Source organism: Plectrocnemia conspersa, unplaced genomic scaffold, assembly GCF_051122295.1.
Source record: "Plectrocnemia conspersa isolate PC_06_02 unplaced genomic scaffold, ASM5112229v1 ptg000006l, whole genome shotgun sequence".
NCBI lineage: Eukaryota > Metazoa > Arthropoda > Insecta > Trichoptera > Polycentropodidae > Plectrocnemia > Plectrocnemia conspersa.
Genome location: NW_028277170.1, coordinates 5,305,093 through 5,320,949, shown reverse-complemented (window position 1 = coordinate 5,320,949; position 15,857 = coordinate 5,305,093). Strand labels below are relative to the sequence as shown.

At 30.1% G+C, this 15,857-nt stretch overlaps 1 protein-coding gene across 4 annotated transcripts in view; it reads right to left on the bottom strand.

Annotated features, from left to right (window-relative positions):
* The window catches only part of LOC148234077 (glutamate receptor 1-like), a 393,208-nt gene that overhangs the window by 52,547 nt on the left and 324,804 nt on the right, over positions 1-15,857 (bottom strand). For all 4 annotated transcript variants that reach the window (XM_088187823.1, XM_088187822.1, XM_088187824.1 and 1 more), the window contains one exon: positions 5,645-5,848. In XM_088187823.1, coding sequence (XP_088043949.1) covers positions 5,645-5,848 — 204 coding nt within the window. The remainder of the gene's footprint in view (positions 1-5,644; positions 5,849-15,857) is intronic.

The window sequence follows — 15,857 nt, the reverse complement described above, 5'->3', positions numbered from 1 at the left end:
TGGCAGTTGGTTTATGGCAAAGCGGTTTTAGCGTAAAGCTCTTAGGGCATGTCCATTCACCGCATAATATTACGGACAAACACCGTAGAGAAACCGAGTCTTATAATACTATACGGGACTAGCGAGAGGCGTGTTTGCTTTCTGGACCTGAAAGCTTCAAAACCATCACCTGACACGCTGTCTAGCTCTAGAATGTCTAGAATGCAAACGTATTATACTATATTATGGACTAATATCTAAAAGACTTAGATCAACATTAAACTGGGAGTGTGGTAAGTGAATAAATTAGTTTCGAAAGGTATTCACATTTATTTAAAATATCGCATTCATTAATACAATATATTCTTGTATTAGTCAAATCTCTCTGCATAATAAAACTACCTTATTATTAATACACATTTTATCAAATATTTATTAAAAAGTACATCACTTCGAGACGATATATAATATATCAAAATGGCCATAAAACATATTTCAAAGTCTAGACTTTGAACATAATCCGATTAAAACATGTCCTTTTTTGTTTTCTCAGAAAATAATAAACAACTTTTTTAATGTATTAAACTTGCTCTGTCGTATATATATAGATATACTATGAATATTATGTGGAGCAGATGAGCTTTTTATATATGGGTCGTTTTCAAAGCGGCATGTTTGACAAACAGCCGAAAGTTTTCTTTTTTATTACGGTGAACCTATTTATTATGATTTGCAGGTTGTTTTAATATGATATTAATTCGGCAAAGTGAGATGAAACGCTTCAATTGCTTATTGTAAAAATAGCATGTATTAACTCGTGCTAGTTATTAAATAGAAGTGACGAGAAACATTTCAATCAAAATGTCAAATATTATGTAAATATAGAATAGTAGTACATTTTTTGTTGGATGGCTAAAGCAAGTGATGGTGTAGTTTTTGCCTAAAAACGTTTCCATTTTAATGTATGAGAGTTACTTTAGTAATTTACATACGTCGGGAAAAATATTTGTTTTCAACGATAAGTTACAAAAAGAGACAATAGCGGATATGCGATAATGCTCTGTATTTTTTAGGATGATCTAAAACCATACTGAAGGTCTGAAACGATAGACATCCCCGTGTGATAATCATACGCAACCGATTCACTTGCAAAAGGCGCTCAAAGTAAAAAATATTAAAACAGACGTTAATATTATTTCTATCACAAAATGAGAAATTACAATTCAAATAGTAATATTTCCTTCTCGCAAAAAATACTACGGAATCAAAACTGTGCGAATATGTATCTTTGTAAAATTCGTATACCCAGACAGATCTGACCTCGCGCTACACCAAAACTTTATCGTCAACTTTGCAAGGCCCTTAAAACCCTTTGTGTGAAAAACACATAGACCAGTACAACTTGAATGTGTCGTTTCTATGAATCATTTCTTAACGTTTGTCTTTGTCGCAATAAATCAAGAAAACCGTGTTTGACGGCTCTAGTCGTCATGGTGTACAAACCTCAGGCTCGGATGACGGATCTAGCCGTCATAATTTTTTTGAACCTTATGTAACAGTTGTTTCATATATTTTAAGGTTGAAAATTGCTTGAACAGGTTATTAAAACATTTATCTAACCACATCTCTTAAGGCTTGCAGATATATCAAAATTAAATATTTTTTAAAGAAATATTAGTGTTTCCAATTCTTGCCATCGCGGCGCTGCCATCGATTTTATATAGAATTGTATGGAGTGCGCGAGTAAATCCCCGTCTTTTGTATGGCAAAAGGTTTTATACAATTTACACGGAATGTTCGACACATATTCTAACTTTTATGAATTGAAAAAAAAACTTTAGGTTTAGATTGACATGTTTATTATATTTTATGAAGTAACAGGATAAGTTTATGTATAAAAAACTCATTTCCTAATTTATTAAATACAGCTCCGCGCACAGATATTTTATGGAAATTTTTTGAACGCGTTCAAAGACGCACGTGTTTGTTCCTGTATTTTTTTCTGACAGCCCATGTTTTGAAAATAATAGGCGTTTTAAATTTTAAAATACGTTGATTTTAAAACTTTTTAAAGTTAGCAGTAATAAAATTACCGAGGAATAAATTTATTAAGCTTTAATAAAGTACAGATTTCTTAGTCGCTATTAGAGATTGCAAAATCGGACAAATATACTAGTGTTTTAGTATACCATATTAAATACCGGTATTTTAAATACCAATACCAATATTATAAAAATAAAAATAGATCAGAAATAACAATCTTTGGGATGAACTTTTTTTATCTCTCGCCAACAAAAAAAGGCAAAAGTTTCGTTATTGTCAAAGAAAATTAGTTCCTCTTCAATGGCTATTAAAATTGGTTTATCATCGACTATTTTTTCTGTTTCAGCGTTTGAAAGCTTTCCATTAAAAAAAATAAACCAGCAATCTGTTTTTTTATTACGATGACAATATTTTTCAATAAAAAGTCCTTATTTTTACTTAAAATGTAAATTCAAATTTTATTTTGATTTCCTAGATGGAATAAAAAAACACCTTCGTGCATTAAGAAATAAATATTTTATGACTTAAAAAAAGTAAAATTATGTAGATAAAAATAAATAGATATATTCGTATAAGTTTGACTTACAAATGGTAAATATTGAATTAAAGTATACTATTAAATTGCAAAAATAAATATAGCAATATAACAGTTCAGTTTTCATCGTCTTAAATAATTTATCCCCAAATGATTTTAATAAATTTTACGCTTTTAAACTTGTACTTATAATTTTAATAAACATCTTCATTATAATATTATTGAAAAATATGCTGAAATTATTTTCATTAACTTTTCGTTCTGAATGAATTGGTCGACGGAGGAGCGGCGAAAATATTATTAAAAATAAAATTGTTCAAAGTTAAACTCGAAAATATGTGACACAACAAGATACTTGTTATCAAAAAAAGCAAATATTACACACAATATATATAATGAGAAAAATTTTCAAGACAAAATTGCTTTTTTGCCTTGTTTTATAATATATTTTTCCACAACGGCTGTAATGAAGTGACTGTATTGAAGTGTTGTTTTTGATACTTTGTTCAAAATGTTTATTAATAAACATAATAATTTTAATTTCACCTAAGAATCGACTCAACCTATTTAGATTTATTTTATTATTAAATGATTGTGAAACAAAAATTCAGCCATGGAAACAGGTTAAGTTCATAGCGTAAAAAATATACAAGTTTTCTTTCATAATATTATATTTTTTCTTACAGACATTGAGGAAGCCTTTGCGCATGTTACGATTATTATCTTTATTTATAGACAGCTTTGTAAGATGGTGCGTCGCGATTTCGCTTGAACAAAGGCGGCGCGAAATTTAATAAAACACTTTGTGAACACACCGTAGTCGCGAGCAAGTTTGAATTTCAATGATCGCGTATATTAGAGTACCTCAAAAACAAACAGTGAGGAAGAGAGAGAGAGAAGCGAATAAATAATAATATGGAATGCTTTAAAATGTTCAACGGCGGTGCGCGAAAAGACAGTGAAAATAAAATAGCGAGATAGAGAGAAACCCTTCCTTTGGTATTAGATCAAGAGTGGACTGAAAGAAAGGGAACATATTCATGGAATACGTGAAAGCAAAGCGTTCGGTGTTTTTTTGTTTATTTTTCACACCATGCTCGGAAAGACTAAAAATAATATGAGAAGAACAAAAACAACTCAATATTTCACTGTTTGAACGGCACCCTGGGGATTTTGTTTCGCACGCCACTGGAAAATAATAATGAACTAAAATAAAGAGAAAATAGTTTACCAGCGAAAAGAAAGCCGTTAATTTTAACTTGTTCAAAATATTAGATAGTAAAAAATACTTTACTTCAGTTTGATTATGAGATAGGTAGCAACTTGTTTTATCACACAAATATTATAACCGGCTTAAATAGACCTTCACATTTTGTTTATTAATATTTGTTGCTGGAATTTATTTTAATTTAACAAATATTGCAACTCCCATATTATAGATAAATTGTTGATTTTTCGACTTGATTAGGGATGACTCATCAGTGGAAATTATGATGAGCCATCCAAATTTGAATTAAGTTCCCAAAAAACTCCGTTAGTCGCAGTTGATGAAAGTCAGAGACAGATGCCCTCAAGAATCCTAGAATGACAGCACCCTATATCGGCATTGAAATGCTCGCTAAAGAGGGTTACGTTCTTAGTAGAAAAATACTCGACAGAAGAGCCCTTATTGGTCCTTATACTTATTTTAATAAATCAGTGCAAGAATCATAAATGCATCCACTGATTCAAAAAGACAACGTGAATGCAATCTCAAAAAAATATGTAAACTTAATATTTACACAGTTTAATTATGCAATATTCCCACTATTTATATGATATTAATTTCACAAAGTTCTCATTGAGCACAGAATCTATTTGTCGATGAATAGCATGATACATTTGTAATGAAATCTTTTAAAAATGAACAACTGTTTTAAGCTAATTTTTATGCAAAATTTTATTAAAACAAAAATTAGACTTTAATTCTATTTTGGTTGAATTAAAATGAGCAGTTTTTAAGAGAAACGAGATTTGCTGCATATGCTGCTATTAATTCAAAACATAGATCCCGTTTTGTGGTGTGAAAATAACCATGAGTAGTACTTTCATTGATAGCACGACTATTTTATAAACTTTGTGCTAATAGACAGTTCATCCATTGCATTAAAAATAAATATATTCATAAACTATTATTACTATAATTTAATTTTTTAAAGCAAAACTTATTTTTACAATTTAAAAATTGAATGCCTGAATTCTTTTATAAAATCAATGGGGACACCAAGATTTTTTTTTTTAAATATGGGGCATAGTATCATAAAGTTTGGATACCACTGGCTTAAAAAGTTATGTTTTTTTTAGGTAACGTTGAATTAAAACATAAATAAAGCGGTATTACAAAGGTATAAGCTTTAGAAATATTTGATGGGCTATGTATATTACCATTTCGAATATCTTTTGTGTATACAGACGTCTTATTTTATATTTTTAATAAATATTAATAATTAATGTATAATGCCTTATGGACTACCTTGTATAGAGACGGCATAAATGTAATTTTAAATTATCTGGGACAATTCAAAGAAAGACTTTTGATATTCGTTTTTTTAATTAGCCAATTAATTCTTAAACAGAATAATAATCTTTAAGTTAAAATGCTGCGTAATACATTTGAAATTAAAATTGATATTCGAAGACTTTTGCTTTAATATATTTTTTCATAAGATAATTGTATTTGTAGTTAAAAGATTTAGAAAAAGGGAAATAAAAATGTATACAAAAAGGTAATTTAAATTAAGAAAATAAATTGAGCAGCAAACTAATTAGTAATATTTAACATTTTAAATGAAATATTATTTGTGTGCCATACTTGATAGATTTCAAAGCACTACAGAAAAAAAAAATCAAATTAAATAGTATATTATCATACTCTCATACTTGTGATATTAGACATTGCTTTTCGCCCTTGTAGCATTTTAATATTTAATATTGCCGTGGTATACTATTTAAAATTATATACACTGTATATATATGATCAATCGAAGCTCGTCCTCTTTAAGCGTTTGTTCTTTAATTACTCAATTAATCGACCGTAAGGAAATTTACCTTTCTGATCAGTCGCGATATCTTGTCTCCGTGCTCCCAGGGGGTTACCCATCCCTTAGTGGTGCAGTCCAAAGAGCGGGAGGTGTTGCTGAAGATCTGGGCCCTTCTGGAATTGCTTCTCATCGATTCCTGCCGTTTCCTCATAAGCCTGTTGAACGCCTCGATTAGGACATAGACGGCGTCGTACATGAGAGCGGCTTGTGCCTGAAAAAATATCATCATATTATCATTAGAGACGTTTTCATAAAATACAACTATATTTACGAGCCGTACTTTATTTAACTTTGTAGATAATACTTTATTATATACTTAAAAATACGTCCAAAATATAAAAAAAAATAAGACCTTTTATATTTATTTGATCCAGCAATCGATTAACATTTGTTTGTGTACCAGTAAATAAAATTAAAAATGCATAGATGAATTATTCTTTCAGTTAGTGTTTTAGTTAATATATAATACTGTAGATAAAAAACTATACATATTCACCCCATGGAGTTGACAGATGCATTGGTGTAAAGCTGTTAATATAATAAATGTATATCGAACGGTCTATTTCTACTCATTCGAAAATGGACCATATTTGGAACAAGACGAAGTAAACTTTTTATTCGACAATTTATTTTTATTTTATTGTACTGTGATGTAGATATTGTTATATCTATATTTATTTATATCATTATGAAAAAATGTTTATTGTTCATAATCTGATCCATTGTTTTAGATAGAGCGTCATAGAACATCTGTGTATCGTCAATATATCATATCAAGATACGGAAACTTGCGTGGTAGCTTTTGTTTGCGGGTCGTTACATTGAAAAGAACGTATTAAATGTCAAATAAATGTATATATTTCATACTGTGGATGGCACGTAACCGCAAACCGCAAAAGCAATTAAACCTGGCTAAAAAGCAAAAAAATATGTATGTCAAAACAAGTGCGCAAAATACTCACACACACACATATAAACATACGAGAATCGAAGGATATTCGTTGCTGAAACAGAAACCATCACAAATAAAAAAAATCACACACATCCCACACGTAAGGTTATTGGGGTTCTGAACCTGAATGGCAAACGGTCAAATTAGCAAGAACAAGAAATAAAGTAGATTCTGGTAAAATTAAAAAAACATAAAATCAATTGAATTATCGGTAACATTGCCATGAATTAACAATGACCTAATATTATGGGTATTTTATAGGTACATTTGTAAATAATTATTTGTTGGGAAGAGTTTTTAAACAAACAAACAAACGTGTCGCATAAACGAAATTTATCATGATCAAGATCAAGACCGATGCAGCTGAAAAATCTGCGGCGGCTAACATAGTCAAACGAGATGCAAGAAAGAAAAGTTGCGATACGCTAGCCCTCACATCTCAAAAAGCTAAGTAACGTGTTGAATAAGTCCGTTAAAAATTCAAACAACGACATAAAAACAAACGTTAATTAAAAATATATTACATAAATATATATAAAATTTAAATCATATTTAGTTTTTAAATATAAGTTAAAAAATAAATTATTACCTATAGATAGTATTTTATAATAGCTAGGAGATTAATATGCGATGTAGGGTGAATGAGAAATTTATTTTAAGCTAATGATATTTAGGGCTTCGTGTACAACCAGAGCTTTGAGAATTAGCGTATTATCGAAAATAGGGCACACGCCTTTTCAAAGTTTACCTCATCGTTTTTATTTAATATATTATCTCTCTTCAAACGATAATATAATATGGGATAATATTGTCTGGTCACGGTTAACTTATGAAGCAAATAATCAATTAAAATAATTCGTTTTGAATCCCAAATAATCGTATCTATAATCTTGTCGCAGATGGCTGAGTATTGAATTTGTAGGTTGTCGGTGAACCTCTATGCTTCCACTTCATTGACTCCTTTTCGACTCAAGGTCCTAGTGGTAAGGCATGGGTTTATCGTCAGTTGCAATTCGCTTGACTAGGTTCTTTTTTTCGCTTTCATACAAATCCAATCCTATGATTTCAATCTTTGTTGTTTGTTCAAAGGCGTGGTTATTCCTAAAGCCCATATTGCACTTATTATTTTCATGTGTAGAATAGAATCATATTATATATAGCTATAAACTAATTCATATTAAATATTTTATACATAGATGTTAGCTTAATTTATTTACATATAAATTAGGGTGAAAAGAACATGCTGACCAGAGTTCAACGGAGAAATGCGTTGAGAGTTGCTTTGACGCAATGCGAATTGCTTGTTTCGAGAGCCATGTTTTTACAATGGAAGAAAGGATGAAGACAGAGCTGACCATGATCAAATGGCAAGATCGGTGGGACTCCTCAATCAAAGGACGTCGGACGTATAGACTAATTGTGAACCTAAAGGACTATATTATTACTTGACGAACCATACGATGTTCCCCACACAATTTTTAGCTGCCTAGCATGAAGCGAAGAAAAAAAACATTGAAGAAGCTTTTGAGCAAAAACAAATGAATGGTCCTCTACATGTTGAGAGACAAAAATACGTCAGCTTGGCAAGAATTCGCATCGTGCGTAGGGATTCTTAAGTCTCGGGTTTTTTCGATTCCCGGGACTCGAGACCCAAATTTTTAAAGTCCCGGGAATTTCCGGGACTCGAGACTTTGATTATTTTTCGTATAATCATGAAAAAAAATTATGTTAAAAAATTAACTTATTATTATTAACTTTAATTAATTTATTATTATTAATTTTAATTCATTTATTATTATTTTATATTATTTGTGTTATAGGTACGATAGGTGAAAACTTATTGAAACAATTTAAAAAACTTTATTCGATATTTATTTAAATTTAATTTATTACAATTTTTTTAATCGAAATATTTATATCAATATTAAGTTAAAACCTTTACTTTTGTATGGAAAAATATGTTTTTAAAAACACCAAGGCGTTTAATGATGAATCACATAGCCTGTTCCTGGTTTTTGTGGCAAATATTCCAGATGTAGAAAAAACTCTCTCGCTTTCTGTAGATGTTGGCTTAATTGTAAGCAATGATTTGAATAAAAGCTCTAGATTCGGAGTTCGCTTGATAGTTGAATCTAATATCTGAAACTCCTTTTTAAAGTTGAATTTTTTATTTCTAGTCGTTGAAATATTTTGGTGGTTCGTGCGACAGAGTTGTGTTGATTACAAATATTTTTTTTAAAAGGAAATTAACAATAATTTCGGAAGTTAATAAAGTGGCATCTTGACGACTTAGAGCTTCAACTGCCAGTTTTATAGGAGTGAGTACTTCACAAATATTTTCCAATACGTGAATGTTCGATTCATTCCAAATTTGGCCGATGCCAAGATCAATTAATGATTTTCTAATGCAATTTCGTAACTTTCAAAATCTCGAGATCATGGGTAATAAGGAATTACACCTTGTCTTCATATCGAGACATAAAATAAGCTCGACATCAAATTCGCTCTTTACATATTTTTGTAAAATTGCACTTCGGAAAGTCTCGAGTCCCGGGCTATTAATTTTTAAATTCCCGGGACTCGAGACAGCAAAAAATCTTAGAATTCTCGGGAATAAATTCCCGGGTTGTCTCGACACAGAATCCCTAATCGTGCGTTATGACCGCGAAAGTGGAGGATGAGAGAAGCCGAAGAGCTACCCCAACAACGAATCAGAAAGAAACGTATCTGTATGACTATTAATTAATGACAAAAGGGCACAAAAATATATGTTAATGTGTAAAAAAAGTATACCGGAGATGTGGTAGTAGCAGAGGGGGGTTTTATTGGATAAAAATCCCACACGGCGATCAACTAGCGTCTCTAGTTGATGGTGTCTGATTAAAGATTTCCTCCTTCAAAAAAAGGTACATATATAGTAAAAAAAAAACCTTATTTACTAACTTGACTAATACACCCACACTACCTTCAAAAACAGGCATTCAAATAATATATATTATTGCCTAAAAATAAAATACTTTTATATTAATAATACCTAACATATTTATTACTCTATTTAATACGATTCGAAGTAGCAGATTAATCGTATATAATTACTCATATTTAATAATCATATTTCGATTGGTTTTAGTAGCTAACTAATTAATGATTAGATGGACGTTATGTACGATATGTACGATTAATTAGTAGCTAAGGTTCATCCAAAGTACTGGATTAGTATAGATAATTTATTTTATTGTCTGTTTTGTATTGTAATTTGATAATAGGAAAAATTTTTAATCTCAGTATTTCATCAAATTTATCGGTATAATATCTTTACAAATGATAACTTTTGTATAAACGAATTAATCTGTTTATTAATGTTTTATATATGTATGAGGGGCTTCTGACAAAAGGTACATTTTTCGTACATTCTGTAGGTATTAACCGGTACACGTGCATTGAGTGCCGGTCGTATATCTTTTTAATCGCAATCCCCTCAATGGCGTGTCGTACATGTGCAAAAAGCAGGATTAATATAAAAGTCGCAAAAATAACTGCTATTTTGGGACTCGTTTTGCCGTAAATCATTTTTTATTAGTAACGCGTTTTATTATTAAATTTTTGCGTTCTACGAACGCGAGATGCACTCCGCGCTTTCAAAAGGAACTCTAAATCATTAATTATCAATAAATTTTAAATTAATAACGGTGAAAAGAATAACTTATGAAGCTTTATCGCTTATAAATATTTTAAATATACACTCATCCCTTGATTTACGCGGTAGATACTTTTAACGAAAAACCGCGTAAAAAAGATATGAAGCTCATACAAAATCATGGGATATATTCATTGATAAAAATACCGTGTAAAAAAGAATGTCGAGCTCATACAAATGAGAAGGTACATTCCAAAAAAACGCGTAAAAAATATGATGTTGTTATTTTTGTACATACATTTAACATATGTTTTAATAACATAAGTAGTAATGAGCAAAAATCAATGTGTACATAATATATTCATAAACATATATAATAAAATATAACAATTATTTTATGATTTAAATTCGCTACCGTTATCACTAGAAATGTTTAAAATTCCTGGTTATTATTGTTAAAAAATCTTGTTGTTTTTTATGCATATAAATATTTTTTTTCATATAATATTTCTGAAATATCGTTTGATTTTTATTGCTGTTTTAACATTGTAATCGATTTTCATTATTGTATTTTCTGAATCACTTCGCTCATATTTCTAGCAGTAAATAAATCTGGTTCTTCAGAATCACTGATAGATTCACATTCAATTTCAGGATTACAAACTATATTAACCAAATCTTCTTCAGTTATTTTTTCTTTGGCTATTTATAAATAATTATCAAACCATCTTAAAACTTTTTCACTCATACCCATAATCTCTAATTTATTTAACATTATATAATACTTCTGTCTTTTGTTTCTTGAAATCCAAGAAAACTGTTCCAATGATTCTTATTATATCATTGGCCAGCAATTTATCACTATTTATAATGCAGTCTCTGTGGAATGTTTTCCTCTGAATCCCGATTGTTGTTCACACATAATGTTTTGTAAAATAATTTTGTAAATTAGTTATAGGTATAGTAGGAGCAATCTTATTATTTCTCTTTTTGGTAAGTGATTTATTTACTAAATAATGTAATTTAGTTCCTAGTATTTCCCATGTTCCTTTTTTTTAAGAATACTGATTTAAGCTCTCGAAATTTTACAATAAATCTTTCCTTATTATATTGTACTAATTTATTGCACTAAAGTATTTAATTCACAATGTCTTTTATACTTTCAATGTATCTTTTTTTCCATATCTTATTCAGGTAATTTTTTTATTTTATTTATCGACTTTTCATTCACTTTTTTTCAGCCATTCTTAATGCTTTAACTATTTTTAATTTTTCATTTAAAACTTTATATTCTACTCGTCTTGTTTTTATTATTTTAAATATTTTATGATGTACGATTTATCTCTTCTCTTAAAAGCTTTTTTAACATTATCAATAAATCACGGTTTTAGGCTGAATCGATATTCTGTTCTAAAATTACACTGACTCTGTATTTTACTATTCACAATATTCTTATAAATATTTTTCCATAACGTCTATTTCCGGTCACATTTTTGCAATCCTATTCTTAAATCGTATTTTTTTTATTTATCTTATTATTATTTTTTACCGTAATTACAATATGTTTTTTTTATATAAATATACAGGACATTTTTAAAAATTATTTTTTTTAAATTATTTTTTACAATAATACAAAAATTAACGATATTATATTAAAAAAATAATGAATCAAAGCTGGATCTACATTAAGAGATTTTTGGAAGAATTATAATATATGGAACGCTATAAGCAATATTAGAGACTCGTGGACTGAAATAAATAGTCAAAAGTGTATTGTTCCTGAAAACAATTATGCCCACAAACGATTTTATAAATTCTGAAGAAACTCCTGAAACTATCACAGATGAAATTAGCATAATGAACGAACTAAACTTGTACGTCAGCAATGAATATGTTAATAATTTGATTAAATTTCGCTCAGTACTTCTGTCAAATAAATACTTAATTGAGTAACAAAAGGTAAATAAAATACATAGTAAAAGTGAGGAAGAGGAAGCTGATAAAAACGAATAAATTTTGAACATTAGCACTGAATTTGCGGTCATTCAGAATCTCATCATTTTTTTGAAACCAATCTGAGACCAAATAATCACAGCAATAATCAGGAAGACGTAGTAGTATTTATTATCACATACATACTAAAACTCCATTAATTAGACAAGCGGTATGATTTCTTACATTATCATGCTAAGTAAGGTTCAAACATGCCGAATTTATGATCGCTTTTTAATCAAAGTTTGCGGTGGTAGAGCTCTAAACAAATCTGCATATTATCAAGCGTTCATTTTAGCTACATTTGGAAGAAAATTTACAATAATTGTCACTCTCCCAATGGATAGCATCGTATTCAAAATTATTATCGGGTACCGCATTTCACCAACGCGCATATATAGGTATTTATATATATTTATGTGCGAAATCGTCAAAAGCCAGCTAGGGGGTTACGTGTTGCTCCGGCGGCCAATTTCCCGGAATATATGTGCAATTAAGTGTCCCCCGCCCGGGCCTCGTTTGGGCCGCATTGTGTTGACACAACCCCTGGCCGCCACCCTATTCAATCGCACAATACAACCCTCGGAGTTATAGCTACGCAAACACTTAACCTGTGATCTTATCGCATTTAATATACGCAAAAATCGGACACGTTTTACTGGTTTTCGTTTATATATCATAAGATACACGAGCAGTTTTCTTGATAATAATATTGCATCCATTGAAAATTCAGCGGAATTTTTACACGTGCAAATTATATATTTGTCCAAAATAAATGTCGTTTTTTTAATGTAGCAAAATTTAAACTTTCTTCTATAGATATAACATTCTTTTACCTCTCGGTCATTTTTTATATTCCATTAGCATAAATTGTTGAAGGTTTTGATGAAAAATATTCCGATAGCCCACTTTTCACTTAGTCTGTATTTTGATTATATTTTTCGAAGAAAGGAAGTATCGATCGAAATAAATAATAGTCGAGAAAAAAAGGTTTGAGAATAGGATGGATGAGATAAGACCTTCCAGCCAAGTTCCTTGATTTTATCGAAAGTCAATTTCGCCAAATAGGGATGCGCATTGTTGTGATGTATAACTATTTGACTTCTATTGACAATTGCAAACATTTTTTACTTATGTACGTGTGAAAACAATCCAGTTGCTTACAATATATGCTTGGTACTATTGTTTGCCAGATTTGAGAGTTTCGTAATGCACACTCTCTTTGTAATCCCACCTTTTTTTCACAAAATTCCTTGTTTTCTGTTTGACAACCACTGTCTCATTTTAATTTCTCATCTGAACGAAAAGGCAACTCAGCTTCAAAATCCAGAAACTCTTGGGATATGCCGATACGCTCCGACTTGTGACAATTCGCCTGGAACCCATACAACTTGCCTCCAAGCCTTCCCAATCTTCCTAATGTGTCTATGCACTGTTAAATCAGACTACTTTAGTTTCTTGGCCAGCTGATAAATAGTTTGAGTAAAATTTTATTCTATCATCGTCTATTTTTGTTGGTCTCCCACATCCATTACTGATACAGCTAAATTTAAACTATACGCCGGTAGGGCCCAACCAGGAATTGTAGGAATTTTGTGGGAAATAAAAATGGATAATATTTATATTCTCTCGTATATCTTTATATTAAAAGTGAGTCAGTTGCATTATTTGGCAAACAACCAGGAAGGCATGTATACTCCACACTAGGTGCTTATACAAGGCACAAGGTGCCTTTAAATTTTGCTGTCCGCAAATTACAAACGGCCGTATTTAGAATAAACCCGATTGCACAGAATATTTAAAAGTAACGGATATTTTAAATATTTTTGATTTATTACGCGTACCTTGTGACTTAAGCTGTTAAAACGTTTTTCACAGTGTCCCATTTTAAGAAAGAAACTCATTTTTTATGATTCAACTAATTGAATCCCTTTAATTGTGAAAAGAAAAATTGTTCAATTGATAATCAGAAATATTTACAATTAATATATAAAATACATAAGACCCTAATGTAAAAAATTACACATTTCCGCATCAATGTAAATTGTACAATATATAGAAATCTAGCTTTTGATTATCATCTCAGACTTCTGATTGGTGTCGACTATATTTTTGCGATTTTTAACAGTGGTATACCAGAGTATTTATTTTTAAGTGATTAATTCCTGAAAGATCTGGTTTCTTATTTCATATGAAAAATTAAAATTAGTATTTTTTAAGTTTACGCATTGACTAAGAGATTAAAACTAGTTATTAGTGGATAAATAAAATTACCATCAATCGTCACAGATTAGGTTTTTATAGCTGCTTTCTAATCTCATGACCAAATATTGTGATAAATACTTGATATGTAGCTATTGCTTTTATTTATTATATTAAAATATATTTCAGTAATAAACAGACTTACTACTAACTTAGTCTGTCAAGTTACAACAAAAGATTTACAATAAATAAATTAAAATATTAAGTGCTTCATATAATACACAAAAATTGTGACCTAACACCAAGAAAATCATATATCGACGTATTCCCATTAGATAACATTTTTATAAAAATATTTTAAATACAAACGATACTATATTGTATATTACTACATATGTTTTTGCGCAAATTTTCATTTCCATAAGCGTAATCATAATAAAACACCCAATAATTGCAATTGTGCGATAAACTCCAATTATAATAACTGATTTACTATGCAATCGCGCATTAAACATTCGCAGTGTTTTATTGCAATTCTGCATACTATATTCCATTCATGCCAATTTCAAAAAACTTGCTGCAAATATATATTAATAAATTTAGCAACTATCAATTCGCTCACGGGCCGCGATTCGTACAGTATTATATTGCCGGGGGCTGCTTGAATTATACGGGCAATATTAACTAACAATCGGCATCCAGTACTTCCGGCCATCGAATATTAATTATGGATCATATTTATGTTTGACCAACAATTGGTTTTGTATTGAAAACGCCGTTTGGTAAACAAACGGCTGCGGCGTATTTGCGTATTTGTGAATTTGTGCCGCAAAGTAAGGATCATATCGCAATTCCGGTAGCGAATTTCAGCAAAACCGGGAATGTGAAATTATCTTATGATCAAAGTTTAATCAATCATGAATTACCCAGTTATTAATAATTTGTGCATATTTACACCGCAAACTAATGATTAATTTTTGCGTAGAAACGATTATTATTTATTTTATTATAACACAATTTTTATTAAACATTCTGTAAAAATATAATAAAAAGTCAAGTCTGATGCACACATAAAATAGATGAGAATTATTCAATATAACTCTTTCCATCCTTTCATAGTTATTGCTGAAAATATTCTTGTGTTTGGTAAGCTTAGTTTGGCAAGAGTAGCGCTTTCAAGCGCTGACGTCTTTGCCGCAACGGGCAAGAATAAGGGACGCTATTGTACGACAATAAATTGCAAAAAGACTAATATTGTGCTGCAAAATTATGTGCGTGGTCATCCGCTAATATATTACCTTTTATTATTCCACATTGCAGAGAAAAACACAATTTTTTTAATGGATAATAGTGTGCTGCATCGCACATAAGTGGTAACTGATTTGGGCGTCTTATTTTAAGAGGACTACAGATTCCTCAGCACATAGAAAATATATG